Source organism: Heptranchias perlo, unplaced genomic scaffold (genome assembly GCF_035084215.1).
Source record: "Heptranchias perlo isolate sHepPer1 unplaced genomic scaffold, sHepPer1.hap1 HAP1_SCAFFOLD_53, whole genome shotgun sequence".
Taxonomy (NCBI): Eukaryota; Metazoa; Chordata; class Chondrichthyes; order Hexanchiformes; family Hexanchidae; genus Heptranchias; species Heptranchias perlo.
This window is the reverse complement of record NW_027139548.1, coordinates 1,542,825-1,559,643: the sequence shown is the minus strand read 5'-3', so window position 1 is coordinate 1,559,643 and position 16,819 is coordinate 1,542,825. Positions and strand designations below refer to the sequence as shown.

General features: G+C 43.6%; 1 protein-coding gene across 1 annotated transcript; it reads left to right on the top strand.

Moving 5' to 3' along the window:
• Positions 1-1,517: 1,517 nt before the first annotated feature.
• LOC137315010 (probable G-protein coupled receptor 139) lies at positions 1,518-3,355 on the top strand. The gene is made up of 2 exons (XM_067979967.1): positions 1,518-1,581; positions 2,424-3,355. The coding sequence occupies exons 1-2, from the start codon at positions 1,518-1,520 to the stop codon at positions 3,353-3,355; spliced, it is 996 nt and encodes a 331-aa protein (XP_067836068.1).
• Positions 3,356-16,819: the final 13,464 nt, after the last annotated feature.

Below are 16,819 nucleotides of genomic sequence, written 5' to 3'. Positions count from 1 at the left end.
CCGAGGGAGACAGATAGACAGAGATAGAAAGATAAAGAAAAAGTGAGAGACAGAAAATAAAAGAAAGTAACAGAATTGGAAAAACACTAAGCGAGAACCAATTGTGTGTGTCCACTTTTTCTGTGCATTTCTCCATCTCTCGCTTGAAATGTATTTAAAAACATTTTAAACACATTCACCAGGACACAGCAAACTCTACTTGAAGGAAATAATTGGAAAAGATCGATTTCAAACGAATACATATTTCCCCACCAATGAATTCCTGAGCAGACCCGCGAGCAGCTGCTCCGGGTGATAAAGTGAAGAGACACTTTGCTCTGACAGGCCAGCTGTGTTCGGCACCGGCAGTTTCGGTTTCGAACGACCGAGTAGCAGTGAAACTGGTAACAGCTTCCACTCGTAATGTTCGAGGAGAATCACCATCAGAAATGTTCGAGTAGGATCACCACCAGTGATCTTAGAATAGAGTCACTACCTGCAATGTTCGAGTAGGATCACCACCAATAATGTTAGAGTAGGATCACCACCAGTAATGTTAGAGTCTGGTCACCATCTGTAATGTTAGAGTAGGATCATCACCAGTAGTGTTAGAGTGGGATCACCACCAGTAATGTTAGAGTAGGATCACCACCAGTAATGTTAGAGTAGGATCATCACCAGTAGTGTTAGTGTAGGATCACCACCAGTAATGTTAGAGTATGATCACCACCAGTAATGTTAGAGTAGGATCACCACCATTAATGTTAGAGTAGGATCACCACCAGTAATGTTAGAGTATGATCACCACCAGTAATGTTAGAGTAGGATCACCACCATTAATGTTAGAGTAGGATCACCACCAGTAATGTTAGAGTAGGATCACCGCCAGTAATGTTAGAGCAGGATCACCACCAGTAATGTTAGAGCAGTATCACCGCCACTAATGTTAGAGTATGATCACCACCAGTAATGTTAGAGTAGGATCACCACCATTAATGTTAGAGTAGGATCACGACCAGTAATGTTAGAGTAGGATCACCACCAGTAATGTTAGCGCAGGATCACCACCAGTAATGCTACAGTCGAGACGCCACCTGTAATGTTCTAGCCGAGTCATCAACATTCATCATCAGAGCACAAAATTTGTTTCATCTCGGTAATGAGTGAGTCAAGACTTCAATGAATTAATATGAGATCACAAAAACCTAACAGAGTGCCCGGGATGATGTTTCCCTCTGGGTTCACCGGTCCTGCGCACACTCCATTACGTCTGGGATTTTTTTCCATTCTTGAATTTTAATAGAAATAATTTCACGAACTGTCCTGTGTAATTTCCCCTTTGGCGTCCGGGGAGCACTGGGTTGGATAATTCCACCTTGTTTGTTAAGTGACTGTAACTAACGCCAATTATTGTGTAACCTGATTTTCTCACCGGGGCACCGATTGTTCTATAAAGGGGGAGTATTTTCGGATCTCAGATACACTCAAATCGGAACCGTAAAGCCGGACAGAATTCACTCATTCTCCGAAAAATGGAAATGCCAACAATTCCTCATATTAAGGAGATTTACTACCCGATTCTCGCAGCCTTTCGTTTTCCCGGTAAGTCAATATAACCTGTTGTTTCATAACTGTTCACTATCTCACTTTAAATGATTATGTGTCAAATTCCGACAATGTCCTAATTTCGGAGTCATTGATCCACCGGGATAAATTAGTGAATATCAGCGGGAATTCTAGCAATCCGCGGCGCCGGTGAGGCGTTGCTCTGATCGGGAGATCGTGGGCAACGGGCGATCAATGTTGTTCCCAATACGAGGGAGGACGAGGCTGATTCCCCGGCCCCGCCAACAGTGCATAGATCACTATAGAATGTGTTGCTTGGTGTCTTTGTTAACCATTTCATTTGTACCGCTGTGACCTGTGCACTTCAAGTTGATAATTCCCCAGACTGCAGTCACCTCCACCAACAGGGGCCGTTGAAAGATAATTTGAGAACTGATTGCCGCTCAGGGACCTGCTCCCCTTTCCTCGGCTGCAAAGAACCTTCGCGGTTCCACCAGCTGCCGCTCTGTTACCGAGCAGTTTCCTGGGGCGGTTATTCATAGAAAAAGGCCAGAGTTTCGACCAAAACTGAACGTTATTGTCGCAGTTGAATATTTTATTTGAATTCATATCTTTCCAGTAATTACTGTGAAATTATATTTACTTCTTGACGACGGCTGACTGAAGGGTGCTGGAAGAACGGCAGATTTTCACTCTCTCTACATTGAGTTTCAATGATTTATTTCATTTAAACAAAATGTCGTCAGCGCTCTCGTGTATAAATAAAAGAATCCGTGTGTATAAACCTAAGTAAGATCACATCGAAATATTTCCCACAATGTGCTGTGAGATTTCTCTGACTGACCCCGTGACTTACCTCTTGTCCCTCTTTCTTACAGCGAACCTAGTGACAATAGTGATTCTCTCCAGAGGAAATTGTGGCCTTTCCAAATGTATCTCTGTCTACATGGTGACCATGGCAACAGCAGATCTCCTGGTCATTATCTTCAATGTAACCGTGTATAACATTTTCAGTTATCACTTTCCATATCCATTCCTGTCCTACACTGCCGTTTGTAAGTTCATTCTGTGCATGAATCCTGCTACCCTGGATCTGTCGGTGTGGTTCACAGTCTCGTTCACATTTGACCGATTTGTATCTATATGTTGTCAGAAGTTTAAAACAAAGTATTGTACAGTGAGAACTGCGGCTGCGGTTATCACAACGATCTCTGTCCTGATCTGTTTAGAGAACATCCCCTTTTTGTTTGCATATGAACCTGACCGAATAATTAACGGTGTTCACTGGGGTTGCCGCAACAAACTCGACTTTTTTTCATCACCTGCGGGTGCAGCTTACTCCTGGTTCGAAAGTGTTGCGTGGCTTCCTTTTGCTTTGATATTACTGTTTAATTGTTTGACAGTCAGATGTATTTTAGAGGCCAGTCGAGCCCGCAGGGGACTCCGGGGTCGGAGCAGTGAGAATCAGAGCGATCCAGAGATGAAGAACCGAAGGAAATCCATCATTTTACTGTTCACTGTGTCGGACAGTTTGATACCGTTGTGGCTGACAGCTATCGTTAGTTTTTTAACGACCAGACTGACACACACCGTGCATTATCAAGCCGATTATGCAGCTCCTGCCTATATCGCCACTGAAACCGGATTTATGCTCATGTATTTGAGTTCCTGTACAAACACGTGCATTTATGCAGCAACCCAAACGAAATTCAGGGAAGAGCTGAAGCAGATGATGAAATCTCCATGGACAGTTATGCTGATATTTGTAAAAAAAATGAAAGACTATACCAAAGCTTCCTGTCTTAATTAGAACTCAAGTGCTTCCAGGTACCATCATGGAATGGCCGTCTTCCTGTCAGGACGAAAATTGATTGTCCTTGTGAAAACTAACAAGTGTCAGAAAACATGTCCTCCATTTTTGCCCTGCGTTTTATGTCGGCTGCTTTCCCAGGGCGAACAGAACCGTTCCCTGTGAGTACAGCGCGCTTCCCGATCAAGATTCAAAGAAAACATTCATGACTGAGGTTCAGTCGTGGAGTAGAACACGAGGTCTTCAGCGTTAACTGTTTCACACCGCAGGTACTGGAATGAGACGCCCAGTTTAATTAATAGATAAAGTTTCCTTTAGTGTCGAACCAATGACGGGTGTTGCAATCGTGGTTATTTGTAATTCTTCTGTAATCTTCGAGTGAATATGCAGCCAAAATGACAACAGTAACTTCACTTCAAATGTATTTTATTGGATGTAAAGCGCCTTGGCACGTCTTGAGGCCGTGAAAGGCGCTAGATAAATGCAAACGCCTCTTTCTTTTATTTTCAACCAGTCCTTGTAGGCGTTTGCCCTCCACCCGAGCAATCAAACAACCAACGGGAGGAGGAGGCTCTGTTAACATCCCCATCCACAATGATGGCAGAGTCTCGCTCGTGAGTGCAAAAGACAAGACTGAAGTGTTTGCAACCATCTTCATCCAGAAGTACCGAGTGGATGATCCACCTCGGCCTCCACCCGATATCCCCACCATCACAGAAGTCAGTCTTCAGCCAATTCAATTCACTCCACGTGATTTCAAGAAACGGTAGAGTGCACTGGATACAACGAAGGCTGTGGGCTCCGACAACATCCCGGCTGTCGTGCTGAGGACATGAGCTCCAGAATTATCCACGCCTCGAGCCAAACAGCTCCAGTACAGCTACAACACCGACATCTACCGACAATGTGGAAAATTGCCCAGGTATGTCCTGTCCACAAAAAAAGCAGGACAAATCCAATCCGGCCAATTACCAGCCAATCAGTTCACTCTCAATGATCAGCAATGTGTTGGAAGATTTCGTCGACAGTGCTATCAAGCGGCAATTACTTACCAATAACCTGCTCACCGATGCTCAGATTGGGTTCTGCCAGGGCCACTCGGGTCCAGACCTCATTACAGACTTGGTCCAAACATGGACAAAAGAGCTGAATTCCAGAGCTGAGGTGAAAGTGACTGCCCTTGACATCAAGGCAGCATTTGACCGAGTGTGGCAACAAGGAGCCCCAGCAACATTGAAGTCAATGGGAATTAGTGGGAACACTCTCCAGTGGCTGGAGTCATACCAAGCACAAAGGAAGATGGGAGTGCTTGTTGGAGAACAGTCATCTCCGCCCCAGGGAATTACTGCAGGAGTTCCTCAGGGCAGTGTCCTGACCCCAAACCTCTTCAGCTGCTTCATCAATGATCTTCCCTTGATCATAAGGTCAGAAATGGGGATGTTCGCTGATAATTGCACGGTGTTCAGTTCCATTCGCAACCGCTCAGGTAATGAATAATTGCCTGCCCGCATGCAGCAAGACCTGGACAACATCCAGGCTTATGCCGATAAGTGGCAAGTAACATTCGCGCCAGTTAAGTAACAGAAAATGAACATCTCCAACAAGAGAAACTCGAACCACCTCCCCTTAAGATTCACGCCGAATCCCCCACCATCAACATCCTGGGTGTCACCATTGACCGGAAATTTAACTGCACCAGCCGCATAAATATTGTGGCAACAAGAGCAGGTCAGAGGCTGCGGGCAGTGACTCACCTCGTGACTCCCCAAAGACTTTCCACCATATACAAGTCACAAGTCAGGAGTATGATGGAATACTCTCCACATACCATGATGAGTGCAGCTTCAACAACACTCAAGAAGCTCGACACAATCCAGAACATAGCAGCCCGCTTGATTTGCACCCCATCCACCACCCTAAATATTCATTGTCTTCACCACCGGCGCACCGTGGCTGCAGTGTGTACCATCTACAGGATGCACTGCAGCAACTCGCCAAGGATTCATCGACAGCACCTCCGAAACCAGCGACCTCTACCACCTCGAATGTCAAGGGCATCAGACACATGGGAACAACACCACCTGCACGTTTCCCTCCAAGTCAAACACCATCCCGACTTATATCACCTTTTCTTCATCGTCGCTTCTTTCAAAATCCTGGAACTCCCTACCGAACTCCACCGTGGGAGAACCTTCACCACACGGACTGCAGCGGTTCAAAAAGGCGGCTCACCACCATATTCTCAAGGGCAATTTGGGATAGGCAATAATTGTTGGCCTTGCCAGAGACGCCCGCTTCCCATGAACAAATAAATGCATAACAAATAACTAATTCCAATTACTTTATCTGCTCTCGGTCTCAATATCCCTTCAACCTATTTTAATCATCCTTCTATCGAACTTAATGTTGAATATTGATATAGAAACATCGAAAATAGAGCAGAAGTAGGCCTTTCGGCCCGTTGAGCCTGCTCCGCCATTCATTATAATCATGGTTGATCCTTTATCTCAAAACCATATTCCCGCTCTCTCCCCTTACCCCTTGATAACTTTTGTGTCTAGAATTCTATTTAGCTCCTTCTTAAAGAACATTCAATGACTTGGGCTCCACAGCATTTTGTGGTAGAGAATTCCATAGGTTCACCAGCCTCTGAGTGAAGAAATTTCTCCTCATCTCAGTCCTCAATGTCGTACTCCGTATCCTGAGACTGTGACCCCCTCGTTCTGGAACCCCCAGCCAGGGGAAACATACTCCCTGCAGTCTGTCTAGCCCTGTCAGAACTTTATATGTTTCAATTAGATCACATTTCATTCTTCTAAACTCTAGGGAATACAAGCTTAGTCGACCCAATCTCTCCTCATCCGACAGTCCTTCCATCCCAGGAACCAGTCTGGTGAACAATCGCTGCAGTCCCTCTATGGCAAGTGTTTCCTTTCTTAGGTAAGGAGACCAAAGCTGCACACAATACTCCAGGTGTGGTCTCACCAATGCCGTGTATAACTGTAGTAAGACATCCTTGCTCCTTGCTCCTGTACTCAAATCCTCTTGCAATGAAGGTCAACATGCCATTTGCCTCCCGAGCTGCTTGTTGCACCTGCATGTTTGCTTTCACTGACTTGTGTTCAAGGACACCCAGGTCCCATTGTACATCAACATTTCCAAATCTATCACCATTTAAGTAATGCTCTGCCTTTCTGTTTTTCCTTCCGAAGTGGATAACTTCACATTTATCCATACTGCTTTGCATCTGCCATATATTTGCCCACTCATATGATTTCCGATCCTTTAATTACACAGCTACATAATTCTCCTCGCAAAGATGTTTCTCCATCCCTCAGTTCTAAATCTTTTGCATTTATCTTTTATCTATGGCCATTACTTCTTGATCCCTCAACGAATGGAAGCTTTCTGCTTGTATCTATCCTGTCCAGTCATATCGCATCTTAAATCACATGGGCAGCACTCGCCAAAATATATCAATCTGGTATCAATACACAATCCAGCGAATGTTAGGAATGTGTAGTTAAGTTAGTTAATTGACATCATTCTCTTGGAGATGGTTGTGTCCTTGCTTATATTGAACAATGAGAAGAATGTATTTGATAGCTTGGCCGCTGCTCGAAACATCGCGACCGCGCAGGTAGAGATTCTAATCGAACACTCTGGACACCCCGATCTATTGAGAGAGAGCCAGAAAGGGCAGAAATGGCTTTTATCGATTGTCTCGTGTTGCATGATCTTGGGATATCGCTGTGTTCACAGAAATGATGCGTTGAGCATGAAGAAACCAGCAAGCGAGATGAATGATGAAGATGGACTGAAGAACCGGTCCAGACATGGTCAGTCACGGTGACAACACCACTACATGAAATGGTTAATGTGGGTCCAGAGAGTGGGAACATATGGAAAAGCAATGGGGAGAGATTTGCCCAATAAATAGATCGAGAAAGATTTATGGTTCTATTGAGATACTCTTCATTGTTGACCTTAAACACTCGAATGCCAACAATGGAGGGATTGTAAGGAAAGCACTAATCAGACTGTCCTGAAACTGCTAATCTGCATTGGTTTCTCCTAACATTGCAGTAATATTTACCTTTAAGGGTTGCCTTTTAAACGGGGAAGTGAAAGGCAATTTAAAATCCCATTGGGCTGTTGAACCAGGGCTGACCCTGCAGCAATGGTCAGTTTCAGGATGAAATAATAAGAAACTTCATTAAAGACGGACCATTATTTACTAATTCATAAATTTCAGAGAAATTTAATCATATGATAAAAGTGTGGAAAGCTGTTAGTTCTGCAAAGGGAAATATCTGGACATACATCATCATTTGTAATTGTTACAAATGATAATGAAACAAAGACAGATTTATAATTAAAGGTTTTACTTTGTACCATTGTAATTATAAGGATCAGGAATGAAATTATCGAAATGTTAACGAAATAAGAAATTATGCTTCTTAGCCCAACGGAATAAATATATGGGGGTGTAATTGAACTTTTCTGTAATTATGTAATGAAAAATTGTGTGGATTAACACAAGAGATTGCTGTTTTTATCCCGGCCACTGTTGGGCTGAGAAATTAGCGCATTGCTTCTTGCGAAAAGTGATCAGATGAATATTCGGCTTTAACGGAATCTGTCGTGCAGCAGACTCTGAACCGGGAAGATCACATGCCAACTGTTCACATCCTCATACCTGGGGCTAATAATTCCGCTGCTCGGTTGCAAAATCAGGAAAGTGAGACACCCCAGGCCATAATTCTCTGTGTATTAATAATAGTGGAAGTAAAATGACGGGCCAGCGATGCACTGTTGGGACAGGCACGGCTGGTGTGCAGAAAGAGCGCGGAGCCGGAATCCACCCCGACATTCCAAAGCGCTCTTTTTTATCCAAACATTTAAACTGATTGCTTTCGAAAGGTTAACACCTGCATTAAATCCCGCACACAGGAGTGTAGGACGGGCCCGTTAATTGTTTAATTAGAAATGAGGACCAGAGAAACTGAGCAAATGTTTAAAAACTGACAGTTGGTAATGAGTATTGGGATTGGTGAAGGTCTCAGATCGTGAGCTCAGAACTGAAATACCTTTAAATCCCCGACCAACCATCATCAGGTGTGGGTATAAGTGCAACCTTTTAAGTGTATGTTTAAGTACTATTGTATGTAACGTGTGTTCAATAAACTTATGACGCCTCATTTCAATATTCAAGAACCTGACTGAAAACTTTCCGCTAACAATCGCCTTCGTCCTGTAATTGTGATGTGGAGATGCCGGTGATGGACTGGGGTTGACAATTGTAAACAATTTTACAACACCAAGTTATAGTCCAGCAATTTTATTTTAAATTCACAAGCTTTCGGAGATTTTCTCCTTCCTCAGGCAAATGTAATTGTGAATGACCTTAATTTATTAATTGTGATTAAGTGCGCCCTTTATCCGTCACTCTTTCACGTTCCACTTCATCCTGAGGTTCTCCGAAAGCCAAACTCCACTTGGTTTCAGGCCCCCGGGGAGCCCAGGCTCTGCCAATCCGGCTGGCATCCAGCGTCAGGCGGAAATGGTTATGATTTGCGGACAGTTCTGTGTAATAGGCGCATTCAACAGCATTCAGACGACCAATAAAATTTAATGCACTAGTTCGGCCGTTGGCACAGGGTTTTTATTCCATCGGTCGGCGATGCAGCTGCACCCAACTACAATCGTGAGAAGGCGCTGTGTTATCAACAACATCATCCAAAATCAACAGGGAAAATGGAAAACAAAGGAATGATCAAGTTAACCATTGCATGACCGTGTCAAATCCAATCAGATGCGGATCTGATTCCCCGGTTTCTGAATCAACAGTTCATGTGTTTCTCTGGTCCTCACATCTAATTAAACAATTAACTTGTCCGTCCTACACTCCTGTGTGCGGGATTTAATGCAGGTGTTAACCCATCGATAGCAATCAGTTTAAATGCTTGGATAAAAGAGAGCGCTGAGGAATGTCGGGATGGATTCCGGCTCCGCGCTCCTTCCGCACACCAGCCGTGCCTCTCCCAAACAGTGCATCGCTGGCCCGTCATTTTACTTCCACTAATATTAATACACAGAGAATTATGGCCTGGGGTGTCACGTTTTCCTGATTTTGCAACCGACCAGCGGAATTTTTCGCCCCAGGTATGAGGGCGTGAAAGTTGGGATGTGATCATCCCAGTTCAGAGTCTGCTGCATTAAAAAGAGCATGAAAGCCGAATATTCATCTGATCACTTTTCACAAGAAGCAATGCGCTAAACTCTCAGCCTAACAGTGGCCGAGATAAAACCAGCAATCTCTTCAAAGGGACCAGCTTCCTCCGGCTCAAACAGCCCTCCATGGAAGTTATACTTCTGGCGATTGACGAAATATCTCACCGTTAATGGCCCTTCCCCATTAGTCTGAGGGATCGACCTTTAAACTGAAAATCACTTTGATGTCACTATTCCAAAATCAATGCAATATTTTATGATGATGTAACAATGACGCCATCGATCTTAATCTGGTATAAATCCTGTTAAATATCCGGGAATCCTAATCAGGAACTGTGACATACTGTGTTCTTACCCAAAATAAATCCGGTTAGATAGACTGTAATCCTAATCAGCAACTGTGGCAGACTGTGTCCTGACCCTGTATAAATCCGGATAAAGCACGAGTGCGTCATCATCAGGGTAGTACAGAGAAGTGAAAAAGGAAATGACAGGGGCAAAGTGAGATTGTGAGAATAGAATGGCGGCTAACATAAAAGTGAATCTAAAAGTCTTCGACAGGCATATAAATAGTAAACGGTTCGGAAGAGGAGGAGTGATGCCGATAAAGGATTAAAAATGAGATCTACGCATGGAGGCAGAGGGCAGTGCTGAGGTACTAAATTGATACTTTGCATCTGTCTTTATCAAGGAAGAAGATGCTGCCAAATCAGAGTAAAAAGACAGGTAGTTGAGATATTGATGGGGTGAAATTGATAAGGAGGAGGTACGAGGAAGGCTAGCTGTACTTAAAGGAGATAAGTCACCCGGTCCGGATGGGATGCAACCTGGGTTGATGAGGGAAGTAAGGGTGGAAATTGTAGAGGTGCTGGCCATAATCTTCCAATCATCCTTAGATACGGGAGTGGTGCCAGAGGACTGGAGAATTGCAAATGTTACACCATTGTTCAGGAAAGGGTGTAAGGAAAAAAACAGGCAACTGTCGGCCAGTCGGTTTAAATTTGGTGGTGGCGAAGCTTTAAGAAACAATAATTCAGGACAAAATTAATAGTCACTTGGACAAGTGTGGATTAACAAAGGAAATCCAGCACTGATTTGTTAAAGGCAAATCGTGTTTAACTAACTTGATTGAGTTTTTTTTTATGAGGTAACAGAGAGGGATGATGAGGGCAATGCGGTTGATGTTGTCGATCGGGACTTTCAAAAGGCGTTTGATAAAATGCCACACAGCAGGCTTGTCAGCAAAATTGAAGCCCGTGGAATGAAAGCGTTAGTGGCAGCATGGATAAGACATTGGCTAAGTGACAGGAAACAGAGAGTAGTAATGAAAAGTTGTTTTTTTTCAGGCTGGAGGAAGGTGTACAGTGGTCTTCCCCAGGGGTCTGTGCCAGGACCACTGTTTTTTTGATACATAGTAATTACACGGACTTGGGTACACATGGTCCAATTTCAAAATTTGCAGATGGCACAAAATTTGGAAGTGTAGTGAACAGTGAGGAGGATACCAATATATTTTAGGAGGAGATAGACAGGCTGTTGGAATGGGCGAACACGTGGCAGATGAAATTTGATGCAGAGAAATGCGAAGCGATACATTTTATCAGGGAGAACGAGGATCGGCAATGCAAGCGAAAGTGTACAATTCTAAAGGGGGTGCAGGGACATCGAGACCTGGGGGTATATGTGCATGAATGTTTGAAGTTGGAAGGACAGATTGAGAAAGCGGTTAAAAAAAACCATACGGGATCATGCGCTTGATAAATAGAGGCATAGAGCACAAAAGCAAGGAAGTTATATTGAACCTTTATAAAACTCTGGTTCCGCAACAACTGGAGCATTGTGTCCAATTCTGGGCACCGCATTTTTGGAAAGAAGGGAAGGTCTTAGAAAGGGTGCAGAAGAGATTTACTAAAACGTTTCCAGAGATGAGGGACTTCAGTTTCCTGGATAGACTGGAAAACCTGGGGTTGTTTTCCTCAGAGCAGAGGAGGGTGAGAGGAGATTTGATAGAAATGTTCAAAAGCATGACGGGTTTAGATAAAGTAAACAAAGAGAAATTGTTCCCATTGGCGGAAGCGTCGAGAACCAGCGGACACAGATTTACAGTAATTGGAAAAAGAATCAAAGGCGACATGAGGAGGAACTTTTTTTATGCAGCGAGTAGAGATGATCTGGAATGCATGGTCTGAATGGGAGGTGGATGCAGATTCAATCGTTGCTTTAAAAAAGGAATGGGATGAATATTTGAAGGGGAAAAGATCAGGTCTGCAGGGAAAGAGCGGGTGAATGCGACACACTGGATTACTCTCACAAAGAGCCATCACAGCCTCGATGCGCCGAATGGACTCTTTCTCTGCTGTAACGATTCTCTGATTCTGTGATTCTCGTGCTACCCATCCTCCAAATGTGAGGTCCCACTATTCGATGCCCCCCCCTCGCCCACCGCCCCCCACCCCGCCATGTCCATCTCTTACTTTCTGCACTCCCCAGAATGGGAAAAAGAATGTTAGGTCAAAGAGGTTACTCGGATTGTTCCATGAAGTGTGACAGTTTACTTTATTGGGAGTTCAGGAGGTTGAGAGAAAATAAGAAAATTACTTCAGTGCAAGATTTGAATGAACCAAATATAAATGAGGAATATCAAGAGTTAAAGCAGGTTAACTTAACGAAAGGTTCCTCTCTGATCATTATGCGTGTGGCAAGAAGAAAACTTAACGTGTCTTCGTAATGATGAGTGGCACCGCGAAAGGGCGAGGAGAATGGGCGATAATGCACGTGGATTCTAGCGATCAGAGGATGGGGAAATTCGACATGATCTTGATTTGAAGAACATCACAGTCAAATAGCACGGGTTACAATTTAAAAATAAATCAACTGAAAGGATATCAGATTAAATCGTAGATGTATTTGTTGCAAGATTGTGTAATTAAAATTCAATGTGGAAATAAATGAGATTCATTAAAAGGATGTTGAAAGTGTAGAGTAAATATATACTTATTGTCTGTATCTTTGCATTAAGAGCACGGTCCAAAAGAGGTTAACGAAACAGTCAGAAGTGCAATGAGAAAGAGAAATACACTGTACAGAGGGGAAAGGTGTTGGAGATACACGGATGAAAACGGAAACTTTCAGATACGCGTTAGGAGAATGGACAGACCGACAAGGGCGAATCTTAAATTGAATAATTGAATCCAAACTGCAGGCAGATTATCTCTGACAAATGGAGCTACACGCATGCAAAAAATTCAGGCGCAATCCTGCACCTCGCAGGGAATCCTACTGTTTTCCTTCAAACCTGACTGGTGGTCAGGGCGAAGGTAATTCACTGGGGCTGTCCCTCAACCACCATTTCATTGGCGGAGCACAGAGCTCGGTCCTTTTTAACGGGCCTTCTCCCACATTGTGCTGAGACCCACCAGATCATAACAGGCGAAAGAAGTCATTCGGCAGCCTAAATTCAATCTCCCAGAAATATCCTTCAATCCCTCAATTTTAGCGTTCAATTGTTTCTCAACTGATTCCAGGGTTTTCGCCTCCACGGCTTTATCTGCGATTCCGCTCCAGGTGTTGGTCACTCTTCATGTGATGGAGAACCTCCTGATGTCAGTCCTAAGTGTGAACCAGTGTGTTCTTGTCCTTCTCTCACAATTTAACTTAAAGTGATCTTCAGAATCCCCCCTTTTCCACACCCAGTGCCATATTTTTTAGATCTGCTCTCAGACGCCTCCTTTTCAGTCGGAGAAGGCCAGGTTACTCCAGCCTTTCCTCATAACTCAGCCTTTTAATACCAGGATCAGCCTCTGCCTCTTCTCTGCACGGCCTCCAGCGCGTGGATATCTCCCCAGTGTCTTGCGGACAAAGAGGCGTCCAGAAAATGGCCAGATATTCTGCAAAACCTCCGGGTTCAATCTCCTCGCAAACAGCAACCTACCAAGTGGCGAGAGACGGGTCGAGCTGCGGGGGAATGAAGAATATGAACAGCGACAAGGAACAATAATCGGGTCCAGGTGTGAGGAAACAGTGCCTTGGAGACTGGGAGGGGGCGGTGCTCCGAGAACCTGTCTGAAGTCCTGTTGTGAAATTAAATCTCGATCTGTCCTGGCTCGGATCATCTTCCTCTTCCATTGGTACAGAACGGCCTGTTACAAAGATCCAAACTCTTTATCAAAGAACATTTTTAATCATTCTTCCAATTTTCTCTTCTCCAATAATACAACATTGACAGTTGGGAATATAAAATGTTCTAATCTTTCAGACCAACATCTTTCTATTAAACAAACGACAATGATGTTAATTAAACTTCAGCAAAGAGAATGTGTTTCCACAATGTGCCATCGTATCAGAGCATGATTCAGCACAGAAGGAGGCCATTTGGCCCATCGTGCCTGTGCCGGCTCATTCAAATCGCTATCCAATGAGTCCCACTCCGCTCTCTTTCTCAATAGCCCTGTTTTTTTTCCCTTCAAGTATTTATTCAATTAGCTTTTGAAAGTTTGTACTGAATCTGTTTCCCCCGCCCTTTCAGGCAGTGCGTTCCAGATCATTATAACTCGCTGCGTAAAAAATGTTTCCTTTTGTCGCCTCTGGTTCTTGTGTAAAGGAGCGGCCTGCTCTATTCTCAGACACTCTGGAGCTGCCTCCGTTTAGTGTTTTTAGAATCAAACAGAACCCATTGGGCCGGATTTTGCTTTAAAAATAAGAGTGAGACAAACAGCGCTCACCATTATTTCCGTGAAATTGGAAGCAACTTCCGCTGACCGCGCATTTGCCTTAAACGTGGAAATCCAAAAGTTACTCAATGAGATGAGATGCTCCTCCAAAAGCGGCGGGAAAACTGCATCTCGCCGGTTTGCTCCCCATTCATATTTTTCGAACGGTGTGAATTTTCTGCACTGCCGTCGCAGATATTGAAAAAACTGGCCAAAAAAGGTAAGTCAAGTCATTTCAAGGCTGAGTAACACTTTGACGGCGTGTCAAGTTTTAATTATTGCGAAACAACGTCTCTGGCACTGAAAATTAACTTCTGCAGGTGTGGAGTCTCATTCCTTCAGATTTGAGTTATTGTTGGCCATTATTCACTCTCACCTTCGTGCCCATAATACATTTATTCACCGACGATTTATTAAGTTCCCTCCAGCTCTCAGGGATCCTGATATCATAAAGCAACACATTAAGCACCAAATGCATTGTTATCAATTCATTTTTGCCCTTTATTTAAGTGACAAATGTAACTCGCTGGTATAGTCGTACAATCTGACATAACCCCGTACTCTCTGTCCTGGATGTACTCTAGCAATCGTTAATGTACCCGTCTACATCTGCGAGGTAAAGATTACTAAACATGAAGGCAAAGAGAATCTGGTAGAATATAAGAGAGTCTGAACAAATCTGCCGAGAGTTGTACGAATACATACATACGAATATACGAATTAAGGGCAGGATTCGGCCATTCGGTTCCTCGAGCCTGCTCTGCCATTTGATAAGATCATGTCTGATCTGATCGTGACCTGAAAGCTACTTTCCCGTCTACCTAGTATAACGTTTGACTCCCTTGTTTATCAGAAATCTATCTAATCAGCCTAAAAAATATTTAATGACGCTGGCTCCACCGCTCTCTGGGGAAGGGAGGTCCACGGTCTCACGACGTTCTGAGAGAAAATCATTTCTCCTCTTCTCCGTCTTCAATTGGTCACCCCTTATTTTTGAACTGTGTCCCCGACGTCTAGTCTCCCCAACAGGGGGAAACATCCTCTCAGCATCTACTCCTTCCAGTGCCCTCAGGATCTTCTATGTTTCAATAAGATCACCTCTCATTCTTCTAAATTCCACTTTAAACACGCCCAACTTGTCCAACTTTTCCTCATAATATAATCGCCTCATCCCAGGCATCAGTCGAGTGAACGTTCTGTGAAACGCCTCCCAATCAATAATGCCCTTTATTAAATAAGCAGATCTAAACTACACACAGTAATCGAGATATAGTCTCACCAAAGCCCTCTACAAATGTAGCAACACATATCTGCATTTATATTTCATTCCCCTTGCAATAAATGAAAACACTCCATTTGCCTTCCTAATCAATTGCTTTATCTGCATACTAACTTTTTTTTTGATTCATGTACCAGGACACCTAGATCCCTCTGTACCTTAGTGTTCTACAATCTCTCTCCATTTAAATAATATACTGCTTTTCTAATCCTTCTGTCAAAGTGGCCAAGTTCACATTTTTCCCACATTATACTCCATCTGCCAATTTTTTGCCCTCTCACTTAACCTTTCTATATCCCCTTGCAGACTCATTATGTCCTCTTCACAACTTACTTTCCTACCTCCATGTGAAGAAGAGAGTTATATCAAATTTAAAAATTCAGTGTATCGGTCGAGACAAAAAAGGTCATCTTACCATGGAGGCAGAGGGCGTGACTGAGGTACGGAATGACGACTTTGAATCTGTCTTCACAAGTGAAGAGAATGAAGTTAATGTCGCAGTAGAGGAGGGGGCAGTAGAGTTATTGGTTGGATAAAAATAGATAGAAATGACGCGCTAAATAAGTTGGTATAACTCAAAGTTAACAAATCACCCGGTCCAGATGGGATGCAATCGAGGTTTGCTGAGGCTGAAGAGAGCAGAATCCCTGACCACAATCTTTCATTCTCCTTGGATATGGGAGTGGTGGCAGAGGACTGGAGGATTCCAAATGTTACACCCTGCTCAAAAGTGGGGAGGCATAAACCTGTTAACTACAGGCGAATCAGTCTAACGTCAAAGATGTGAAACTTCTATAGACCATTGTCAAGGACACAATTAATTCTCACTTGGAGAAGCATGGGTTAATATAGGATAGGCAGAACGGATTTGTTAAAGGCAAATCGTGTCTGACTAACCTGATTAAGTTATTTGATGAAGTAACAGAGAGGGTTAATGAAGGTAATAGACGTTGTATATATGGACATTCAAAAGGGGCTTGATAAAGTGCCACATAACGGAATTATTCGGAAATTAGAGTACATGGTATTAAAGGGACGGTGGTAAGTTGAGTATATAATTGACAAAGGGACAGGAGACAGAGAGCAATGGTGAATGGATGCTTTTCTGACGTGAGAGAAGTTTGCCGTCGTGTCGCCCACGCATCGATATTCGGACCAAATGACCTGGACTTGAGTATAGGGAGTACAATTTCTCCGTTTGCGGATGATACAAAACTTGGCAACGTAGTAAATAGTGACCAG

Excerpts from the sequence above, each read along its gene's own strand:
- LOC137315010 (XM_067979967.1), top strand. The coding sequence starts at position 1,518 with ATGCCAACAATTCCTCATATTAAGGAGATTTACTACCCGATTCTCGCA. Across the intron at positions 1,582-2,423 it reads CGCAGCCTTTCGTTTTCCCG|CGAACCTAGTGACAATAGTG; the intron begins GTAAGTCAATAT and ends TCTTTCTTACAG.